Source organism: Prionailurus viverrinus, chromosome D1 (genome assembly GCF_022837055.1).
Source record: "Prionailurus viverrinus isolate Anna chromosome D1, UM_Priviv_1.0, whole genome shotgun sequence".
NCBI lineage: Eukaryota > Metazoa > Chordata > Mammalia > Carnivora > Felidae > Prionailurus > Prionailurus viverrinus.
In genome coordinates this window covers 101917728-101942072 of record NC_062570.1, presented here as the reverse complement: position 1 = coordinate 101942072, position 24345 = coordinate 101917728, and the positions used below count along the sequence as shown (strand labels likewise).

The window sequence follows — 24345 nt, the reverse complement described above, 5'->3', positions numbered from 1 at the left end:
GCAAAACTAACCTACCCTTATTTTATACCTTCCACAGTATTAAAACAGATAGCTAATTTTTCTAATTGTGCTAAAGATCTCATGCACAGAACTAAGCAGTGTATGTATATGTTATGTAGGGATATTAACCCCAAAGGAGAATTCAGTTCCCAGAGCATTAAATTAAGGTTACGCCCATGAGGAACAAAGACTCTTTTAATTGGCTTTTTGGAATTATTTTGTAAATACTCTACAGAATATACTTAAGAAATATATTATAAATCTTCCCACCTTGTTTTACAAAACGTGGCAAATCAGCTTGTTACAGGTAAATCGTTTTATACATTGTTTACTAAAAATATGTTATGTCCTTTTGTATGGATATTAGTATCCCAACAATATGGAAAAAATTGCATCTACACGCATTCCATATTCATTTTTCTTCATAGCATTTGGTTGTAACTAACATAATGACAGATATCTTTGTCTATGTACTTAAATCTGTCCATTCTCTTACTATATATGCTCCATGAGGTTGGGATGTTTGGTCACTGCTATAATCCCAGAACCTAGAACAGAAAGAAAAAAAAAACCAGTCTTTACAGTGTAAATGAATAAATGAATGTGTGAATTTTCAAAGCAGCAAGAAGCATTCTTTATTCTGCCAACTCTTAGCTAAATATCAATACACAATATTTATTTCACTCAATAAATTTTCTGAATGGAATTAAGCTAGATAGCAACGACTTTCAAGTAAAGTGCTGTACTAAAGATTTATCTTCTAGAATATATCTGAAACAATAGTGTATGAGAGTTGGTGGGACTCTACATATCCAAATTCCCTTTTTGTCCATTTGAATGTCAATTGCCTGTGGCTTTTCATATCTGAATTTCATTCCTTTGGGTTTTTTTCTTAGTGTGTAAAAATCAAATAGGCAGTTCTTCAAGAAAATGGGTATAAATTTATGAATATGTATACAAGTAAAATATGTAATATTATTACATTATTATGTATTAATTAGTATAAAATATGAATATACATATATACACACACAAACAAAGGTGACAGTGTGTGTGTACATGTGTGTTTGAGTTACAAAGACAAAGAGATAACAAGAGACACAGAATAAAAATATTTATGTAGATAATGTAATGTATGTTTTAAATAGGGAAAATTCCAAGTAGATGAATATACCAATGCCTAAATGATAAAATGGGTGGAATAAATGCAGAATCTGGATCAGATGGAACTCCTCACTTTCTCTAAGACTATCAGTTTTCAAGGGAGAAGGAAATGTCTTCCCCAAACCACACTACAGTGGCAGAATTCATTCTCTTGGGACTCACAGACGACCCTGTCCTGGAGAAGATCCTGTTTGGGGTGTTTCTGGTGATCTACCTGATCACGCTGGCAGGCAATCTCTGCATGATTATGCTGATCAGGACCAATTCTCACCTCCAAACACCCATGTACTTCTTCCTTAGCCACCTCTCCTTCGTGGACATTTGCTATTCCTCCAATATCACTCCAAACATGCTGCACAACTTCCTCTCCGACCAGAAGACCATCTCCTATGCTGGATGCTTCACACAGTGTCTTCTCTTCATTGCCCTGGTGATCACTGAGTTTTATATCCTTGCTTCGATGGCATTGGATCGCTATGTAGCCATTTGTAGCCCTCTACATTACACTAGCAGAATGTCTAAGAATGTTTGTATCTCTCTAGTCATGGTGTCTTATACTTGTGGCTTCCTTAATGGACTCTCCCAGACACTGCTGACTTTTCACTTGTCCTTCTGTGGCTCCCTTGAAATCAATCATTTCTACTGTGCAGACCCTCCTCTGTTAATGTTGGCCTGCTCTGACACTTATGTCAAAAAGATGGCGATGTTGGTAGTCGCTGGCTTGACTTTGTCAAGCTCTCTCTTCATCATTGTCCTTTCCTACCTTCTCATTATTGCAGCCATCTTGAGGATCCGTTCTGCTGAAGGCAGGCACAAGGCCTTTTCTACTTGTGGTTCCCACTTGACAACAGTCACCCTATTTTATGGAACCCTCTTCTGCATGTACTTAAGGACCCCATCTGAGAAGTCTGTGGAGGAGTCCAAAATAATTGCAGTCTTTTATACTTTCTTGAGCCCAATGTTGAACCCGGTGATCTACAGTTTAAGAAACAAGCATGTGATCCATGCTATGCAGCAAATCATTCAGGGAAATCTCTTTCATAAAACTGCAATGTAGCATCTGTTCATTGTAATTACTGAGTGTCTGTAATAACATAGTGGTCCCTTCACAGGACAAACCTACTACTCTACAGTCATAATGTAGCTTCATAAACTGTCAATGGCATTAGCAAATTTCTCCTCAAAATTAATAGCTTCAGGACAAATTGTTTTCATAGAAACTGTAATGTTGAAATTAAACACCATTTTCCTTAGCAAAAAATATCAGAATATAATTTGGCGTTATTACAATAATTACATAAAATATTTCAACGTCTTTACTTATTTTAGGGTAAGTATTAGAATTAATTCAGTCTGATAGGAACACTGGAAATCCATCTTCTTTGATCATATGGTTTACAGATGCATAGTAAGGTTCAAACTGGAGTGTTTAGGTTTATACTTAAAAAGAATATGAGAGGTGTCTGGGTGGCTCAGTCCGTTAAATGTCTGACTCTTGAATTTGGGCCAGGTCATGACCTCATGGTTGTGAGGCTGAGACCTGCATCTGGCTCTGTGCTGGGTGTGGAACCTGCTTAAGATTCTCTCTCTCCCTCTCTCCCCTGTCCCTCCACTACTCTTGTTCTAGCTCTCTCTTAAATAAATAAATAAATAAATAAATAAATATAGAATAAAAAATGTGAAATAATCTATTCTTCAATGAGTGATATAGAGCAATGGTTCTGAGGGCTGAGGAATCACTGGAATGACCTTGGGGAAATTTTAAATATATGGATCCTTCATTGTATTATGCTTTCTATGTATTTTTCCTAACCAATTTTGTAGACATCCTGAGAAACTTTTTGTCTTATTGTAAATACTGTTTATGCTCCTTAATCTTGAAAATAAACTGTGAATACTTGCTTGTAAGTTTCCATAATTATGGATCCAAATCTATCCTAGTATAATAGCAATGTAGGTATATTTTTTCATGTAGTAATTCTGACTTAGATATAATTTATTCAGAGTTAATAGAATCTATCAATTGGCTTTTACAGACCTGAGAATGCCTTGGAACAGTCTAAAGATGAGTGGCATGTCTATATATTTCTGGAGGAAAACACCTGATGTTTACTTTGCTTCGTAAAAGTGTCTGTGACCGATTATTTGGTAGAGAAGTCTTTTTACACTGGTTCTCAAAATTTCTCTTGTGAAAATTAACAGTAAAGGAGATTATATGAAGAGGTACCTAATTCATCAAGATTAACACATGAACCTATGCGTTATTAATTGTCTTAAATGTTTGGTATTCTAATATTGTGCACTCGCATTTTAACTAAGACCACCGCACTAAACGTTTATATAAAACAATTGCTGTATTTACGGTAATGTACTCAAATGGTTTTCCAGAACCATATTTAAATGACCTGCAGTTTTAGTAAGTTAGACTCCATTTCTTCCATCTCATTGGAGTGAATAAGGCTGATATTATCAAACATGGTTGCTGTACATAAATAAAAATATAGACAGATATTAGGGAGCAACGTTTATTGGTGAGGTGTCCTAAGCCAATGGATAACATCTGTTTGTATTTTGTTATATTTTTCTCAATGAATTGATATTCATACATGTTCTTATAATTCCACATACAAGTTTGAACACTGATTTTCACTTGATAGTATAAAGTTTGTATTTTCATATACACTGAAGATTCTCAATGAACATCACTTTTAAAGTAGTATAAATCACGAAATTCTATCATACTTGAACTTCGTTACAAAAATATTACATACCAATTGTAGAAAAGAAAGTTGAAAAATACGAAAGGATTTTTCCATTTTGGAATAAAATTCAATTTCAATTTTGAAATAAAAGCAAAATTTACTTATAAACTCTTACTAAAAATGTATTTGGTGCACTTTATCTGTATACAGTTTGTTTTGCAAGCCATTATTCCATCATATTGTTGTATCCTATTATTGTTAAGACTTACTCATATCTCTACGAACATACCTGATTTTTTCTTAGAATGGAGAATTGCTGCATGAAATGCACCAAACAGTCTTAAAGTAGAGTATATCATTTAAAATTCTTTGCTCCTTCATTGTTGCAACTGAAACTCTTAGGAAAGGATCTGTTTTAATTGGAACAGAAGAAGAATTGAAATACACATTTAACTAATAATAAAGGACATGATTGCTGTTGGTGTTATTTCTGATGATTCCTTAAATGAAGATTATTTACCTTTTTATTTAGAAAAAGTTTTGAATTTTATTTTGCTTTGTGGCTTTTTGCATCCTAATATTAAATAAGTTAGCATCTCTTGTGTGTTATTAATAGTATTTCATGGCCATATATTATAGGAATATCTTAAATTATTCTAAATACAATTTTGTTGCATGCTGTACTATTGTATAACCTTTTCCTTCATATTTTAACCCATTTCCTCTTAATGCTTTTAAGAAACCTTTCATTTTCCAGGAAATTTGTGATTTTATCTTCCTTATATAATTAGATGCATCTGTTTCTATTTCTTCTTTGACATACCTGTATATGTATTTTAAATTCCTACAATTAATGTAGTTTAAAATGTTTTAATTCCTGATAAAATAAAATCTTCCATCTTCATTATTTTTCCCTTCAAAAATTATTACAGGAAATGAAAATCAGATGCTTCTAGCTATCCAATATATATATCTTAAAAGGTAATTTATTTATTTGAGATATAGAGTGCGAGCGTGTCTGCGAGCAAGGGAAGGGCAAAGAGAGAGAGAGAGAGAGAGAGAGAGAGAGAGCATCCTAAGCAGGCTCAGTGCTGTCAGTGCAGAGCCGATGTGGTGCTGGATCCCATGAACTGTGAGACCATGACATGAGCCAAAATCAAGGAGTTAGGCGCTTAACCGACTGAGCCATCCAGGCGCTCCTAGATAGCCAATATTTTTAACCTAGCATTTATGCATATGCTGGTTTAATTTATGAAATATATGAGAACATATAAATAAAAATCAAATATGGTTATACATATAATACTTATTCCCTTTAAATTGTTTGAATAATGTGGAAACACGTTGGTGTGAGTAGCCTTGTTAAAGTTTGATCCCCGTGTCTGATCAGAAGATGTATGGAATTATAGCATAGAGAGGTCTGCTGAGGTGTAAAAAGGTGAGTTAAGTTTTTTTTGCCAGAAAGGCAGAGAGGTGCTGGTGACCTATAAATGAGGAGCGAGAATATGGTTTTATATATAAACACTGTGTGTTAATTAATATGACTTTTAAATGTTTATTTATTTTTGAAAGACAGAGAGAGAGAGACAGAAAGAGAGAGAGCATGAGGGGTGGGGGGCAGACAGAGAGAACGACCCAGAATCTGAAGCAGGCTGTAGGCTCCCAGCTGTCAGCACAGAGCCCCATGAGGCACGAGAATCCACAACCACGAAATCGTGACCCGAGCTGAAGTCAGATATTTAACCAACTGAGCTACCCAGGTATCCCCATTAACTAACACTTTTACATGAACCTTAATTTTTGTACTGTACCAGTGTCCAAAATGCTGCATATTTTTCAACAGATCCATAAACACAGAACCTTATCCTTAGATGAATTTTCCTTTTGCCAACAACTGTTCCCCCAATGACTGACATGCCCACACCTACTCCTCAACGGTGAGCCATTCAATCACTGAAAAAAATTCTTGTTGATTACAATTATAATAAATATTGACAATTCAACAAGCAAAAGACAATATCTCTGAGATTAGTAGCAGTGTAAGAAATTCAAGATAAAAAGTTACTCTATTTTGATGATAAAATATTTAAAATAAGCAGCACTCAACAATTGAGCAACGATTTTGCCACAAACCCAATAAAGTGGTAAAAGCATTAAGGTCTGATAAGTTCCTAGAAATCAGTTGGAGCACTGATCCCCAACATGTAAAGAAATGTTGCAAGTTGTGAATATAAATTTGCTAAAAATTTAAAATGCTAAAAATGGATGAGTGACAAGCTTGGTAATAAAACCATGAAATAAGACACCTTTTTCTGTACGTATATTGAAAAGAGTTCGAAAGGACTGGTACGTTCACATATTGTTGAGTCAAGGAAAATAATAATATACACTTTTTCTGTAAATCAATTTACCATTAAGTTTTTAAGAGTCTTAAAAAATGTTGGTCCACTTTGGGGCACCCGGGTGCCCCTGTTGGTTAAACATCCGACTTTTGATTTTGGCTCCAGTCATGATCTCATGCTTCATGAGATCCAGCTCTACGTTGGGCTCTGCTCTGAAGGTGCAGAGAATGCTTGGGATTCTCTTTCTCCCCCTCTGGCTAGCCCTCCCCCACTGATGCTCTCTGTCTCTGTCTTTCTCTCTCTCTTTCAAAATAAATAAATAAACTTAGAAAAATGTCCACTGTTATTCAACTCTTCCAATTTAAGGATACGCTGAAGGCATAATAAGACATAGGGGAGTGTTTTCATAAGAATGTTTGCTTTGAAATTGAGAAAAAGGCAACAAAGGCTTATGAAATACAGGCCACCCTCACATTGCAGGTTACCCTGTTCACTGAAACTTATGCAGAATGCAAATGTGCCCTGCTTCCTAACAGTCACAGTCACCTCAGCACTGTGCCAGGTGAGGATTGCCTGCGTTTTGTAACCCTTAGGCATGGGCAGATTCTAGACGTTAAAATGACAGAAGGACCCAATTAAAGAAAGGCCAAAAGATTTTACAGAGAATTTTAGAAGGAAATAGGGTACAATGATGTTTACAATATAACTTTGTTAAATGCTAAGATTAAGGAAAAGTAAAATTTGTTGTTTATATGCATATACTAATTTTTGAAAAGAAACAACAATTTCTTGTATATGTACAAAAAAAAGGCAAAAAAAGTATGTTATCAGTACAGTCCTGATCTTAAGATATAAACTGAAAGATCTTTATTACTGTTAGATTTCAAATAGGAAAGTGGGAAAAACAAGGGCTCCAAACAGTACCCTAATAGTAATGGAAGTTGATGGTAATGCAGATTCCTTTCAATCCAAGTTCCTCTTATTTTTCCCCTTAAAAATACTGTGTTTCAGAAATCTAAGTGTCCATCAATAGACAAACAGATAAGGAAGATATGGTATACACACACACACACACACACACACACACACACACACACATAATGGAATGCTATGCAGCCATAAAGTGGGAAAAGCTCATGTTCTTAGTGACAACATCGATGAGGTAGAAGGCATTATGCTAAGTGAAGTCATTTAGACTGAGAAAGATTTATGTGGCATCTCAAAAATAAAACAAATGAATAAACAAATGAACAAAAGACCTGTAGACAGAAAGAACACAGTCATGGTTGTCTGAGGAGATGTTGGTGGGGAGATGGAAAAATGGATGAAGGGGACTGGGATATAGAGGCTTTTAGTTATGGAATGAATAAGTCTTTGGAATAAAAAGCACAACACAGGGAGTATCGTCAGTGATATTGTACTAGCATAGCATGGTGACAGATGGTAGCTACCTAGATGGTCAGCACAACATGACATATACAGATGGCGAATCACTATGTTGTACACCTGACAGGAATGTAACGTTGAATGCCCACTGTACCTAAATAAAAAAATACACTGTGCTTCCAATTAATTTGAGGAAACAGACTATGCTTATGTATATTGTAGGGGTGAGGTTTGGGGAAAGTAAATATCAGTATCTTTATCTGCATAGTTTTAATCAGGAAAACAATTTTTTCTTTGACGCTCAAAAGTCTATCAACCCAAAGAAAGCACGTAATACTGCATAAGGCTGATGAAGATTCGTGGAGAGAACTCTCGTATATTTCCTTTGACCACTCCCATTTACTACTTAAAATTCTTCATCTAACTACTTCTCCTTAGCTGCTTGTCTTTCATCTTCTCATGTTTTTTAAAATCAAGGTCTCTGAAACTGGGAACCAAGAAAAGAGAAGGGAAAAAAGATTATCCACATAGCTTTCTGGATTCCATCCTTGAAGTGTTTCTTAAAAATTTTTTGAGGGGAAGGAAATGGTTGCTCTTGAACTGCATTAGTTTAAGGCTGGAAAGAGCCCTGATCACATCATACCTTTTCTGTTACACTTTATTAGTAACAAATATTTTGTCAGTATTAAGCATCTAGTGAATAACTTCATCTGCTTGACCCTGTGGAAATAAAAGTGACCTTTAAATCAAATTTATGGGGGTACATATACTCACAATGAAAGATAGAGATTTTGATTGTATCTTGGCAGTGCGTGCATCCATGCAATCACAATTGCACTTTTTCAAAGCTGCTGAGGATGGGGAACAGGAACAGGGCACATAAAATCACCACAGAGGACAACCTTCTTACCAGATTCTGCCATTTTTATTTGAATAGCAATCCTAGGTTTATTGCAAGCTTTTGGTTACTTTCCAAAAGTCCGAAGAAGTTGATTTGACCACTCTGCCAGTGTTCTCATTGATTTTACGGAGGAACAGGTTTGGGAGAGGCCATTCCCCTGCTTGTAGGAAGTTGGTCGTTCTCTGTAATATGCTTTCGGGATTTATTTAAGTTGCGTTAGTCAGTTTTTGTTTTTATTTCCATGCAGTGTTCCATTATATGTAACAAAGGAAATTTTCAATAACATTGGGGGCCCTGCTCCTGGGCTACCAGGAAAGTTATTATTAAAATTTACCAAGGTCCAGGGGTGCCTGGGTGCTTCAGTCGGCAGGTCATGATCTCATGGTTAGTGAGATCGAGCCCTGCATTGGGCTCTGTGCTGACAGCTCAGAGCCTCGAGCCTTTTTCAGATTTTGTGGCTCCCTCTCTCTCTGCTCCTCCCCCACTCACACTCTGTCTCTCTCTGTCTCAAAAATAAATAAACACCAAAAAAAAATTAAAATTTACCAAAGTCCAAGTGAGTCCGCAAAGGCTCAAAGCATGGGTTGTTTCTCCCCCGAGCACACATCTATCTGCTTCATTAAAAAAATAAAAATAAAGAAATCACCAAGAAGAAGCATCCCAAACATAAACAAAACAAAACACAACAAAAAGCAAAACCTTCCTGATTCCCCTAAGATTAAAGTCATGCAGCCATGCACATACTAAAAACATAATATTAGGTTTGTACCTTTCTGGAATGTCCTTCATCATGGTAATTTGTAACTCCTTATGTAATATATATATATATATATATATATATATATATATATATATGGTGTTCCCCCCCGAGCACTCTCTTCTTTCTGAAGACTGTGTATCTTGGGCATCTGTCCCACCTTGGGCTCAAATAAAACTCGTCTCCTTTCTCTTCCAAATTTTTAAAAAGTTTTGTTCATTTTGTGTCCACATCTGGACATACCACAAATTGTTCGTCTATGTGTCTGCTAATATATGTTTGAGTTTCTTTGTGGATAAGTGTCATCTATTTTCTTGAATAAATACTTAATACTTGTTTCGTCACAGGTTAGTAAGAAACTGTAAGTCTATGAGAAATTTTAGGAGGTAGACCCATTTTCCAAAGTCGCTGAATGACTTTATATTCCCTCAAGGGATGTATTAGGAGAGTTACGTTATTTCGCATTGTCATTTTTGTCTGTTTATTCTCAATCTGTTTTAATTCTTGCTCTTGAGATGGGTGTGAAGAAGCATCCGGATGTAGTTATAATTTGCTTTTCTTGACATTTCTAGTGGTCGACATTTTTTTTCCCTGCTGTTATTGGCTGTTCAGATATCTTTTATGAAGAGCCTGTTCACTTCAGATTCTTTTTTACTGGGCTGGTTATATTTTCATCCCTTAGTTATGGAGGATATGCACTTATTCTGGACATAGATCCTTTGTCAGAATTACTTGAGGTGAGTATTTTTTCTAGTCTGCAGTTTTCCTGGTCTTTGTGCTCCTCAAATCACTCACCTATAGTCTTAGTCTGCAGTCTCACTAGCTGAAGTCACCTTAGTGTTCACAGGGAAAAACAGACTTTCTAATTGGAATTCCCACTCTACCATATTAAAAAAAGCAAAACCTATCTATCTTTGTCTTCCTTCTTCCAATAGTATTAAAACGGAGGGCTAATTTTGCTAATTGTGCTAAAGATCTCATGCACAGAACTAAGCGGTGTACACATATGTTAGATAGGGATATTGGCCTCAAAGGAGAATTCAGTTCTCAGAGCATCAATTTAAGGTTATACCTGTGAGGAACAAAGACTCTTTTAATTACTTTTTTAGAATTATTTTTTAATACTCTATGGAATATACTTAAGAAATACATTATAAATCTCCCCACCTTGATTTTACAAAACATGGTAAATCAGCTTTTTCCAGGTAGGTCACGTTCTACATTGTTTACTAAAAATATGTTATGTTCTTTGTGTGGAGATTTGTATCCCAATAAAGAGGAAAAAATGCACCTAAATGCATTCCGTCTTTATTTTTCTCCATAGCCCTTGCTTTTAACTAACATAATGATATATCTCTTTGTCTATGTGTCTAATATCTGTTCATTTTCCTACAATATATGCAGCATGAGATTGGGGTGTTGTTCACTGTGATAACCACAGAACCTAGGACGGAAAAAACAAATCAGCCTTTACAGTGTAAATGAATAAATGAATGTGTCAATTTACAGAGCAGAAATAATTCTGTATTCTGTAAACTGTTAGCCAAGTATCAAGAGATGAATCTCATAAATAAATGTTTCTGAATGAAATCAAGCCAGACGGCTGTAGATTTAAGGAGAAAATATGGTACTAAAGATTTATCTCCCATGTTATATCTGAAACAATAACGTATCATTGTTCATGGGACATTAGAAATGCAAGCTCATTTTTGTCCATTTGAATGATGCTAATTACCTGCACCTTTTCTTATTTAAAAAAAAATCTATTTTATCTATCTATCTATCTATCTATCTATGTATTTATTTATTTTAGAGATGAGAGACAGAGCACAAGCACAGGAGGGGCAGAGACAGGCAGGGAAATAGAATCCAAAGCAGGCTCCAGGCTCTGGGCTGTAAGCACAGAGCCTGACACAGGGTTTGAACCCACGAACTGTGAGATCGTGACCTGAACCGAAGTCAGACGCTTAACCGACTGAGCCAGCCAAGTCCCCCAAATTGAGTTAATCTTTTTTTTTCTTTTTAATTTTCTAAAGTTTATTTATTTATTTTTTGAGAGAGAGACAGAGCACAAGTGGGGGAAGGGCAGACAGAGAGGGAGACACAGAATTCAAAGCAGGCTCCAGGCTCCAAACTGTCAGCACAGAGCCCGATGTGAGCTTGAACCTGTGAACTGTGAGATCATGACCTGAGCCGAAGTTGGAAGCTTAACTGATTGAGCTTCCCAGGCAACCTTTCTTGCACCTTTTTATTGCTGAATTTCATCCCACGGGTTTTCTTTTTCTCAAAGTGTGACCAAATTCAAATATGGAGTTCCCTGGGAAGAAAGGCATAAATGTATGAACATGTGTATACATAAAATACGTAATATTATACATTAATAGATAATAATTAATATGAAATGTGCACATATGAATATATATACACAGGAGACAGAGAAAGTGTGTGTATGTTTGGCATTTGAGATATAGGAGAAAAAGACAGTACAGTGACATGTACTAAATATTTATGTAGACGTTCTGATGTATTGTTAGAAGAGAAATTTTCTGGTAGATGAATATATCAATGAATAAATGATGAAATGGATGGAATAAACGGAGACTCTGGCTCAGATGGAATTTCTCACTTTCTCTGTCACTCTCAGTTTAAAAGGGATAAGAGAATGTCTTCCCCAAACCACACTACAGTGACAGAATTCATTCTCTTGGGACTCACAGACGACCCTGTCCTGGAGAAGATCCTGTTTGGGGTGTTTCTGATGATCTACCTGATCACGCTGGCAGGCAATCTCTGCATGATTATGCTGATCAGGACCAATTCTCACCTCCAAACACCCATGTACTTCTTCCTTAGCCACCTCTCCTTCGTGGACATTTGCTATTCCTCCAATATCACTCCAAACATGCTGCACAACTTCCTCTCTGACCAGAAGACCATCTCCTATGCTGGATGCTTCACACAGTGTCTTCTCTTCATTGCCCTGGTGATCACTGAGCTTTACATGCTGGCTTCAATGGCATTGGATCGCTATGTAGCCATTTGTAGCCCTTTACGTTACAATACCAGAATGTCTAAGAACGTTTGTATCTCTCTAGTCATGGTCCCCTATATTTATGGCTTCCTTAATGGACTCTCCCAGACACTGCTGACTTTTCACTTGTCCTTCTGTGGCTCCCTTGAAATCAATCATTTCTACTGTGCAGACCCTCCTCTGTTAATGTTGGCCTGCTCTGACACTTATGTCAAAAAGATGGCGATGTTGGTAGTTGCTGGCTTGACTTTGTCAAGCTCTCTCTTCATCATTGTCCTTTCCTACCTTCTCATTATTGCAGCCATCTTGAGGATCCGTTCTGCTGAAGGCAGGCACAAGGCCTTTTCTACTTGTGGTTCCCACTTGACAACAGTCACCCTATTTTATGGAACCCTCTTCTGCATGTACTTAAGGACCCCATCTGAGAAGTCTGTGGAGGAGTCCAAAATAATTGCAGTCTTTTATACTTTCTTGAGCCCAATGTTGAACCCGGTGATCTACAGTTTAAGAAACAAGCATGTGATCCATGCTATGCAGCAAATCATTCAGGGAAATCTCTTTCATAAAACTGCAATGTAGCATCTGTTCATTGTAATTACTGAGTGTCTGTAATAACATAGTGGGTCCCTTCACAGGGCAAACCTACTACTCTATAGTCATGATGGAATATTACATAAACTCTCAATGACATTACCAAATTTCTCCACAAAGTAATAGCTTTAATAAAAATTGTAATGTTGAAACAGTATTTCCTTAGCAAAAAAATCTCAGAATGTAAATTGTGTAGTATCCAATAATTCCCGAAAACACTTTAACATCTTTATTTTCGGGGGGATAAATATTAGAATTAATTCAGTTTGATTGGAACATGGGAGATTCATCTCCTCTGAATTATATGGTCCAGAGAGCCATAATGAGGTTCAAAATAGAGTGATTAGTTTTAAACATTTTAAAAGAGAATTATGAAATAATTTATTCTTCAATGAGTGATATAGATCAATGGTCTTGTGCCTGAGTAATCACTATATTACATTGGGGGAATTTTATTTTTATTATTTTTTTTAAACGTTTATTTATTTCTGAGACAGAGAGAGACAGAGCATGTACGGGGGAGGGTCAGAGAGAGGGAGACACAGAATCCGAAACAGGCTCCAGGCTCTGAGCTGTCAGCACAGAGCCTGACGCGGGGCTTGAACTCACGGACCATGAGATCATGACCTGAGCCGAAGTCGGCCGCCCAACCGACTGAGCCACCCAGGTGCCCCGGGGGAATTTTAAATATATGGATCCCCTATAAGTTTAAGCTTTCCATATTTTTTCCCAACCAATATTAGAGATATCCTGAAAAAGTTTTGTCTTATTATAAATATTGTTTATGCTCCTCAATTTTGAAAAAAAATACTCTCAACACCTGCTTATAAGTTTTCAGAATCATGGATCCAGTTCAATCATAGTATAATAGAAATCTAGATATATATTTCATTTAGTACTTCTGACTTAGATCCAATTTATTCAGACAATAAATAGAGTCTATCAATTGGCTCTGTAGACCTAAGAATGCCCTGAAACATTCTACAAATGAGCGGTGTGTCTTTATCTTTCTGAGGAGAATACCTGATGTTTACTTTGGTTCATAAAAGTGTCTGTGACTCATTATTTGGTGAATAAGGCTGTTGCAGTATTTTCCAAAATTTCTATCGTGAAAAGTAATAGTAAAGAAGTTATATGAAGAGGTGCATAATTCAACACGTTAGCACATGAACCTATGTGTTATTAGTCAAGCTGATGGCTGTGTATTGAAATGTAAGTTAAATTTTCTAAAAATTATCTTAAATGTCGGTGTTCTAATATTGTGTGCTCGGATATTAACTAAGATGGCAGTAGTAAATGCTTATGTGAAATCAATTCCTGTATTTACAGTAATGTATTCAAATGCTTTTCCAGAACAATACTTAAATGACCTGCAGTTTCAGTAAGTTAGGCTCCATTCTTATGTCTCAGTTGATTGAATAAGGCTGATTCTTTCAACAATGTTTGCCATATACAAATTAAAAAAATAAACTGATGTGAGGCAATGACATTTATTGGTGACATTTCCTACTCCAGTGGGCAACTTCTGTTTGTATTTTATTTTTATTTATTTATTTATTTTTAAATTTTTCTTTAATGTTTATTTATTTTCGAGACAGAGGGAGACAGAGCACGAGTGGGGGAGGGGCAGAATCTGAAACAGGCTCCAGGCTCTGAGCTGTCAACACAGAGCCTGATGCGGGGCTCCAACCCACAAACCGTGAGATCGTGACCTGAGCCGAAGTCGGCTGCTTAACCGACTGAGCCACCCAGGCGCCCCTTCTGTTTGTATTTTATTATATTTTTCTCAATGATTTGATATGCATACATATTCTTATAATTCCTGAGACACAATTGGAATAATTTACCTTATACAAGTTTGAATACTAAGTTTTCACTTGATAGTATGTTTGTATTTTCATACAGACTAAATATTTTTAGTGAACATCACTTCTGAAGTATTATACAGAAAATTTGACCATACTTGAAATTAGTTACAAGAATATTGTATATGAATTGTAGAAAAGTAAGTTGGAAAATACTAAAGGGTTTTTCAATTTTGGAACAAAATTCAAATTAAATTTTGAAAAAAAAAGCAAAACGTACTTGTAATCTCTTATTACAATGAATTTGGTGCACCTTCTTTGCATACAGTTTTTCTTGCAAGCTTCTGTCATATTGTATCCTATTATTGCAAGGATTAACTCATATCTCCATGAACATGCTTGATTGTTTTTTTAGGATGGGGAATTGCTGCATTTAATGCTCTGAATATGGCTTTTGCTATTTTTTAAACTTTTTGTTAATTTTTTTCTGTGGGTAAATTTTTCTCTGGGAGTCATCAACTTAGTCATAAGCACTTATGACTAGTTATGCTTGAGCATAACCAGTCGACTGTGCCTTTATTAATATTAGGGCATATCATTTAAGATTGTTTGTCTTCTTTGTTGTCTCAACTGCACTCTTTCGAAAGGAATATGTTTTAATTGGAACAGAAGAATAATTGAAACATACTTTTAAGTAATAAAAGACATACATCAGTTTGATGATTGCTGTTCATGTTATTTCTGATGATTCCTCATATGAAGAATATTTACATTTTTATGGGAAATTTTTTTTAAATTTTGTTTTGTGGCCTCTCTGCCACCTAAAATTAAATAAGCAAGCATCTCTGTATGTTATTAATTTTTCCTGGCCATATTTTGTAGGAATATGTTGAATTTTTCTAAATAAAATTTTATTGCACACTGTGATATAAACTTTCCCTTCATATTTTAACCTGTTTCCTCTTTTTTTTTAATTAAAAAATTCCTTTGAGTTAAGATACCGTGTAATATTTGTTTCAGGTGTTGAATCTAGTGATCCTTCCCTTACATACAACTCCTAGTCCTCATCACAAGTACTCTCCTTAATACCCATGCTTCATTGAAACCATTCCCTCACACACCTCCCCTCCCGTAACCCTCAGTTTGTTGTGCATAATTAATAGCCTGTTTTCTGGTTTGCTTCTGTTTCTTCTTTTCCCCTATGTTTATCTGTTTATTTCTTAAGTTCCACATATGAGTGAAATCATATGGTATTTGTCTTTAACTGACTTATCTCATTTTGCATAATACTCTCTAATCCCATCCATGTCAGTGCAAATGGCAAGATTTCATTCCTTTTTATGGCTGAGGAATATGCCATTACACACACACACACACACACACACACACACACACTAACTTCTTTATCTATTTATTAGTTGATGGACATTTGGGTTCTTTCCATAGTTTGGCTATGTTGGTAAGGCTGCCACAAACATTGGGGTGCATATATCTTTCCAGATCAGTATTTGTATTCTTTGAATTACTACCTGGTAGCACAATTTCTGGATCATAGGGTAGTTCTATTTTTAACTTTTTGAGGCTACTTCATACTGGTTTCCAGAGTCCCTGCACCACTTTGCATTCCCACCAACAGTACAAGAGGGTTTCTCTTTCTCTGCATCCTCTCCAACATCTGTTGTTTCTTTGGTGTTAATTTTAGCCATTCTGACAGGTGTGAGGTGGTATCTCGTTGTGGTTTTGGACTTGTATTTCTCTGATGATGAGTGATGTGGAGCATCTTATGTGTCTGTTAGCCATCTGGATGTCTTCTTTGGACAAGTATCTATTCATGTCTTCTGCCTAGTTCTTAACTGGATTATTTGTTTTTGGGTACTGGGCTTTATAAGTTTTTATATATTTTGGATACTAACCCTTTATGAAATATCTCCTTTGCAAATATCTTCTCACATTCTGTAGGTTGCCTTTTAGTTTCATTGATTGTTTCCTTTGCTGTGCAGAAGCTTTTTAATTTGATGAAGCCCCAATAGTTCATTTTTCCTTCCGTTTCCTTTGCCTCAGGAGACATACCTAGTAACAAGTTGCGGTGGCCAAGGTTAAAGAAGTTGCTGCCTGTGTTCTTGCTAGGATTTTGATGGTTTCCTGTCTCACACTTAGGTCTTTCATCCATTTTGAATTTATTTTTGTGTATGGTGTAAGAAAGTGGTCCAGGTTCATTCTTTATGTTGCTGTCCAATTTTCCCAACAACATTTATTGAAGACACTGTCTTTTTTCCATTGGATACTCCTTCCTGCTTTGTTGAAGATTGTTGGCCAATGTAGTTGTGGGTTCATTTCTGGTTTTTCTGTTCTATTCCATTGATCCATGTGTCTATTTTTCATCACTACAGTTTTGTAATATAACTTGAAGTCTAGGATTGTGATCCCTGGAGGTTTGCCTTTCTTTTTCAAGATTGTTTTGGCTATTGCGTATCTTTTGGGGTTTCACACAAATTTTAGGATCATTTGTTCTAGTTTTGTGCATAATGCTGGTTATGTTTTCACCGACATTGCATTCAATGTGTAGATTACCTTTGGTAGAATAGACATTTGAACAATATTGGTTATTTCAATCTATTAGCCTGGAATATTTTTTCCCATTTTTGTATCACCTCAGTTTCTTTCATCACTGTTTTATAGTTTTCAGAGTACAGACATTTTACTTCTTTGGTTAGGTTTATTCCTAGGTATCTAATTGTTTTGGGTGCAATTATAAGTGGGACGGATTGATTTCTCTCTCTGCCGCTTCATTATTGGTGTATAGAAATGCAACAGATTTCTGTACATTGATTTTATGTCTTGCAACTTTACTGAATTCATGTATCAGTTTTAGCAAATTTTTGCTGGAATCTTTTTAGATTTCTATATAGAGTATCATGCCAATCTTCAAAGAGTGAAAGTTTGACTTCTTCCTTGCTGATTTGTATGCTTCTATTTCTTTTTGTGGTCTGGTTGCTTAGACTAGAACTACCAGTAATATGCTAAATAACAGTGGTGAGGGGGGACATCCCTGTCTTGTTCCTGACCTTAGTGAAAAAGCTGTTATTTTTTTCCTATTGAAGATGATATCAGCTGTGGGTTTTTCAAATATGGCCTTGATGATGTTGATGTATGCTCTCTCCATCCCTACTTTGTTGAGGGATTTTATCATGAATGGATGGTGTATTTTGTCGAATGCTTTTTCTGCATCTATTTATAGGATTATATGGTTCTTATCCTTTTTTTTTTAAATTAATGTGGTTTATCACACTGATTGATTTATGAATGTTGAAACACCCTGCAGCTCAGGCATAAATCCCACTTGACTGTGGTGAATGATTCTTTAAATGTACTGTTGGATTTGATTTGCTTGTATCTTGCATATATATATATATATATATATATATATATATTTATTTATGATATGCATCCATGTTCATCAGGGATACTGGCCTGTAGTTCTCCTTTTCCGTGGAGTTTTTGTCTGGTTTTGGAATTGGGATAATGCTGGCCTTGTGGAATGAGTTTGGAAGTTTTCCTTCCATTTTTATTTTTGGAATCGTTTGAGAAGAATAACATTTAACACTGCTTTAAATGTTTGGTAGAATTCCCCTCGGAGGCCATCTGGCACTGGACTTTTGTTTGTTGGGAGATTTTTGATTACTGATTCCATTTCTTTGCTTGTGATTTGTCTGTTCCAGTTTGTATTTCTCCCTGTTTCAGTTTTAGTTGTTTGTAGTTTTCTAGGAATTTATCCATTTCTTCCAGATTGCCCAATTTGTTGGCATATAATTTTTCATAATATACTCTTATAATTGCTTGTATTTCTGTGGTGTTGGTTGTTGGTTGCTATTTCTCCTCTCTTATTTGTGATTTTATTTATTTGGGTCCTTTCTTTTTTCTTTTTTATAGGTCTGGCTAGGGGGTTTATCAATTTTATTAATTTTTTCAAAGAAAGCCCCTGGCTTCATTGATCTGTTCTATTGTTTTCTGTTTGTTTGTTAGTTTCTATATGTCATTTATTTCTGCTTTAAACTTTATTGAGCTTCTTCCTCTGACTGTAGGCTTTATTTGTTTTTATTTTTCTAGCTCCTTTAGGTGTAAGGCTAGGTTGTTTATTTGAGATGTTTTTCCTTCCTTGATAGGCCTGTAATGCTACATACTTCCCTTTTATGACAACTTTTGCTGCACCCCCTGATTTTTGACTGTCATGTCTTTAGTTTTATTAGTTTCCATGTTTTTTTAATGTTTTTTTTTAATTTCCTAGTTGACTCATTGATTCATTAGTAGTATGTTGTCTAATCTCTATCTATGTGTTCGTGGTCCTTCCAGATTTTTTCTTGTGGTTGACTTCAAGGTTCGTGGTGTTGGGGTCAGAAAATGCACATGGTATGATCACAATCTTTTTGTCTTTGCTGAGGCCTGACCTATTTGTGACCTAGTCTGTGATCTATGTTGGAGAATATCTCATGTGTACTTGAAAAGAATGTTTATTCTGGGTGCCTGGGTGGCTCAGTCATTTGAGCATCCAGCTTTGGCTCAGGTCACTATCTCACCACTGGTGAGCTCAACCCCTGTGTCGGGCTCTGTGCTGACAGCTCAGAGCCTGAAGCCTGCTTCGGATTCTGTGTCTTCCCCTCTCTCTGCCCCTCTCCTGCTCCTGCTATCTCTTTCTCTAAATAAACATTAAAAATGTTTTTAAAAATTTAAAAAAAGAAAGAAAAGAATGTTAATTTTGCTGCTTTAGGATGAAATGTTCTTAATGTATCTGTTAAGTTCATCTGGTCCAGTGTGTCATTTAAAGCCATGGCTCCCTTGTTGATTTTTCTGCTTCATCTATCCACTGATGTAAGTGTGGTGTTAAAATCCCCTGCTGTTATTGCTTTATTATTAATGAGTTCCGTTATGTTTGTTATTAATTGTTTTATATATTTGGGGGCATAAGTAGCTACAAATGTTAGAACTTCTTGTTTGACAGTCCCCTTTATTATAATATTACAATAATATTATTGTAATATTATAATAATCTTATAATATAGAGCCCGTCATCTCTTGTTACATTTTTGGTTTAAAATCTAGTTTGTCTGATACAAGTGTTGCTACTTTGGCTTTATTTGATGTCCATTTCCATGATAAATGTTTCTCCATCCCATCACTTTCAATCTGCAGATGTCTTTAGGTCTAAAACAAGTATCTTTTTGGCACATATAGATGTTAACCCATTTCATCTTAATATTTTTAAGTAATCCTTTATTATCTCACAAATGTATGATGTTATCTTCATTGTATAATTAGATGAAATACTTCTGTTTATTTCTTATTTGTTCACATCATTTAAAATACATATAGATGTAAATACATCTAACAATAAATTCTTACAATTAATATAAATGTAAAACATGCTCCAATTGCTAGTAAAAATTCCATCTTCATTATTTTCCTTATAAAAGTTTTTGTAGGAAATGCAAATCAGATGCTTCTAGTTATCCAATATTTTTAACCTGGCATTTATGCATAAGGTGGTTTCATTCATGAAATACAGGAAAATATATACATAAAATTCAAATATGGCTATGCATACAAGACATATCTGCAGTAAATTATTTGAATAATGAATAAACATGTCTTAGTATGAATAGGAATGTTATGGCTTAGTCCTCACGCCTGACTGGGAGATGTATGGGATTATGGCATAGAGAGTTCTGCTTAGGATGAAAGGAGATGAGTGAATTAAGACTTTTTTTTTTTCCAGAAAGGCAGAGAGATGCTGGTGGCTTATAAAGGACGAGCAAGAATGCGGTTTTATCTATAACCATTGTGCATTACTTAACACTTTTATATAAACATTTTAGTTTTGTAACATTGCCAGGGTCCATAATGCCACATAGTTTTTCGCAGATATGTAAACACAGAACCTTATCCCTAGCTAAATTTCCCTTTTGCCAACAATTATTCCCCCCCAAAGAACCGACATGCCCACACTGAGCCCTCAGCTGTGAGTCATTCAATCACTGGAAACAAATTCTGTGTTGATTAGAATTATAATAAATCCTGAAAATTTCAACAATGAGAAAAATGTTTCTGAGCTTAATAGTAGTAGGAAAAGTTCACGACAGAAAGTTAATCTGTTTGACTATAAAATATTTAAAATAAGCAGCACTCCGGGTGCCTCGGTGGCTCAGTTTGCTAAGCATCTGACTCTTGGTTTCGGCTCAGGTCACCATTTCACAGGTTTTTGAGTTTGAGGGCCAGGTTTGCCTTTGTGCTGGCAGTGCAGCCCCTGATTGGGATTCCCTCTCTCTCCCTCTCTCTGCCCCTCTCCCACTCACATTATCTCTCCCTCTCTCTCAAAATAAATAAATAAAGTTAAAAAAATAAATAGGTAGCACTCAATAATTGGGCAAAGATTTTGCCACAAAGAGAATAAAGTGGTAAAGTGTTAAGGTTTGGTAAGTTCCTAGAAATCAGTTGAATCACTAACCCCAACACATAAATAAATGCTGCAAGCTATGAATGGAACTTTGATAAATTTAAACATGCTAAAAATGGATGAGTAACAAGTTTGGTAATGAAAACATGAACTAAGATACTCATTTGTGGGGGCGTGCCTGGGTGGCTCCGTCAATTAAGCATCCAAATTTGGCTCAGGTTATGATCTCACAGTTCGTGGGTTCAAGCCCTGCTGGGCTCTGTGCTGAGAGCTTGGAGCCTGCAGCCTGCTTCAGATTCTCTGTCTCCCTCTCTCTCTTTGCCTCTCCCCTGCTTGTGCTCTCTGTCTCAAAAACAAAACAAAACAAAACAAAACAAAACAAAACAAAACAAAAACATTAAAAAAAAGATACTCTTGAATGTCAGTTAAGAGAGTTCTAAAGGACTAGTACTTCCATACATTGTTAGTGTCAGGAAAAATAACAATTCACAGTGTTTCTGGAAATCAATTTAACGTTAGGTTTTCAGGAGTATTAAAGATGTTTGTCCACTTTTATTCAGCTATTCCAATTGTAAGAATGCGCAGAAGGCCTAAAAAGATATTTTGAGAGAATTTTCATAGTAATGTTTCAAAAGTCTATCAACCCAAAGAAATTCCACCAAAGGAAGAATTCTTCTTGTGCTGTAACAGCATCATCACAACAGCTAGAAGTACCGTGTCATGGAGATGAAGTAAAACAAATTTCGGTTCCAATAAATTGTATCTGATGCACTAATGTCCTCTGTGATGGTTTTATATCTATTGTATTCACACATACACACAATGAAATAGCACTCACAACGCTTTTGAGGAGAAAGGAAAACTTGAGCACCCATTTGGTGGTGGCGACGGTACACATCGCTATGTCCAAAAGGAAAGAAAGAAAGAAGTAAGATTAAGACTGTAGAAACTTATCTTCATGTAATAACCAATCAGAAGCTGAAGCTTACGTGGGGAAAGATTTTCCTAAAGAGAGAAAAATAAAAACTGCTGAAATATTAAAAGGAAAAGATGTACTAAATGTGTCATATCAATGGTACGCTATATTAATTCACTTAAGTAAAGCCCAAGTTCAAAAAGTATCAAGCAATCAGGAATATGGCTGTGCTACGAGTTAGTTGCAAAATACTAAGCCCAAATTTCCACGCTTAGAATAGCTGCTATTTTAAAAATAGTTTATGGGTAGACATGAACGGAACAGCAAGGTAATATGCAGAATCACAGAGCAAGTAATTGTCAATAAGGTAGGAACAGAATCATAAAAGCCTCTAATGGAAGCCATGACATTTCTATATCCAGAATGGGTTTCGCCTATTCCTATAGGTATCTGCTTTGATTAAGGAAAACTATTGAAACAAATGTGTTGGTTAATTAAGACGTCAACTATCAGATTCTTTGTGAAAATAATAAAGCACAGATGGTTTTCTACTCTGGATAAGTAGACATAAGAATGTACCAAAAACGAACGTATTGAAACAAATATGCAGAATTAAAGTTTTCAGCCTTTTTTGAGAAGATAATCAGCTTTCATTAAAGGAAACTATGTAGTATATCAAGTGAATGTAAATTATTTGCATATTCAGGAAACATACTGCAAAGCCCTGCACTTTGCTAATAAGAATAGCTCAGTGATGGTCAATATTGTGGACCTATGAGCTGAAAGGAAGGACTTGTCTGCAGACTGATCAAGGGGAAGGGAGTTCTTGAGTGAGACTAAACAGGGGACCCTGCTTAATTATAAGCAGCTGACTTCCGCTGTTGTGTTTCCCACCTGTCATCATCTCCAAACAACTGTCCTTTTCATGGCTGCCATTAGGATTCTCACCTGGTCAGAAACTGTGCATATATAATCCATGTTAGTGTTACTCCAGAGAATTGCACTCAGGTACAACCAACAGGGGTTGCTTTTTCATTGTTTTGGCACGTTTTTGGTTTTTTCATTGGGAGGCTGTCAAAATAAACCTTTTCTCCATTGTGCCAAAGTTCCTCTGAAACATTGTTCTCAAAGCCTGCTTCACATCTTTGTTCCTCAGGCTGTAGATAAATAGATTCAGCATGAGACTCACAAAGATACAAACCACTGCCACAATTTTCCCTTGTTCAAAAGACTGCTCAAGGGCTGGTCTCAGATACATGCAGAATAGGGACCCCAAAAACATGGCGACAGCGATCAGGTGGGAGCCACCGGTGGAGAAGTCTTTGCACTGGCCTTTGCTGGAAGGGATCCTCATGATGGTGGTGAAAATGAAAGTGTAGGAGATAAGGATGATGAGTAGGATATAAGGATGGAACGGTGAGGTTAATTTCCACACACAAATAGACCCGTCTGCTTTCTGTAAGTGTCTGATCCTGTGAGCATCAGGAGGGGTGGGTCAGCACAGTAGAAATGGTTGATGATGTTGTGTCCATAAAAGGATAAGCGAGAGGTCAATAGTATCTGCATTGTGCCCACCATAGTACCCAGAGGTAGGGGGCAGTGACAAGGCAGATGCAAAGGCGCCTGGACATTCTGCTGTTGTAGTGTAGGGGATGGCAGAGGGCCACGTACCTGTCAGAGGCCATGGTACCCAGCATGTGATACTCCATAAGGAGCAGAATCACAAAAACAAAACATTGGGCCAGACACCCCATGTAGGAAATTATTTTCTTCTCTGATAGAAAATTACCAAGCATCTGAGGTGCAACGTTAGTAGAATACAAAATATCCACGCATGTAAATGGGTGAGGAAAAAGTACATGGCATTTTGCAGCCGTGGAGTGAACCTGATTAATGCAATGAATCCAACGTTCTCTGTCAGAGAGCTGAGGTAAATCAAGAGAAACACCACAAAAAGGATGGGCTGCAGCCCTGGTTGGCTTGTGAGTCCTAGCAGGATGAATTCAGTTGCCTCAGTGCCATTTTGTTGGGGAAGTTTGTCCATCGTCTTATTCTCTGATAAGAGAATAATTTTTCAGATATAAATCCAGAAATAAATTGCATTCATTTCAAGACTAAACAAAGTAAATGGGCACTAAAACAAAGTCAGGTTTGGAAAGAGAGGTGTAAATAGGTTGTTAGTTGCCCCAGTGTTAGAAGAGGTGCAGCAGGTGCCTTGAGGTGGTTGGTGGTGAAATGGACAATATATTTGAAGTCCATGCACCTGCCATGCTGACTGCTTTGCCACTCTCACCTCACAGCT

At 36.2% G+C, this 24345-nt stretch overlaps 2 protein-coding genes and 1 pseudogene across 2 annotated transcripts; 2 read left to right on the top strand and 1 right to left on the bottom strand.

Annotated features, from left to right (window-relative positions):
- Positions 1-1273: 1273 nt before the first annotated feature.
- LOC125147049 (olfactory receptor 5M10-like) lies at positions 1274-2221 on the top strand. The gene has a single exon (XM_047824010.1). The coding sequence runs from the start codon at positions 1274-1276 to the stop codon at positions 2219-2221; it is 948 nt and encodes a 315-aa protein (XP_047679966.1).
- A 9693-nt stretch (positions 2222-11914) lies between these two features.
- LOC125147048 (olfactory receptor 5M10-like) lies at positions 11915-12862 on the top strand. The gene has a single exon (XM_047824009.1). It carries the CDS (start codon positions 11915-11917, stop codon positions 12860-12862), a length of 948 nt encoding a protein of 315 aa, XP_047679965.1.
- Positions 12863-23103: 10241 nt separating this feature from the next.
- LOC125146566 (olfactory receptor 1030-like) lies at positions 23104-24087 on the bottom strand (annotated as a pseudogene).
- Positions 24088-24345: the final 258 nt, after the last annotated feature.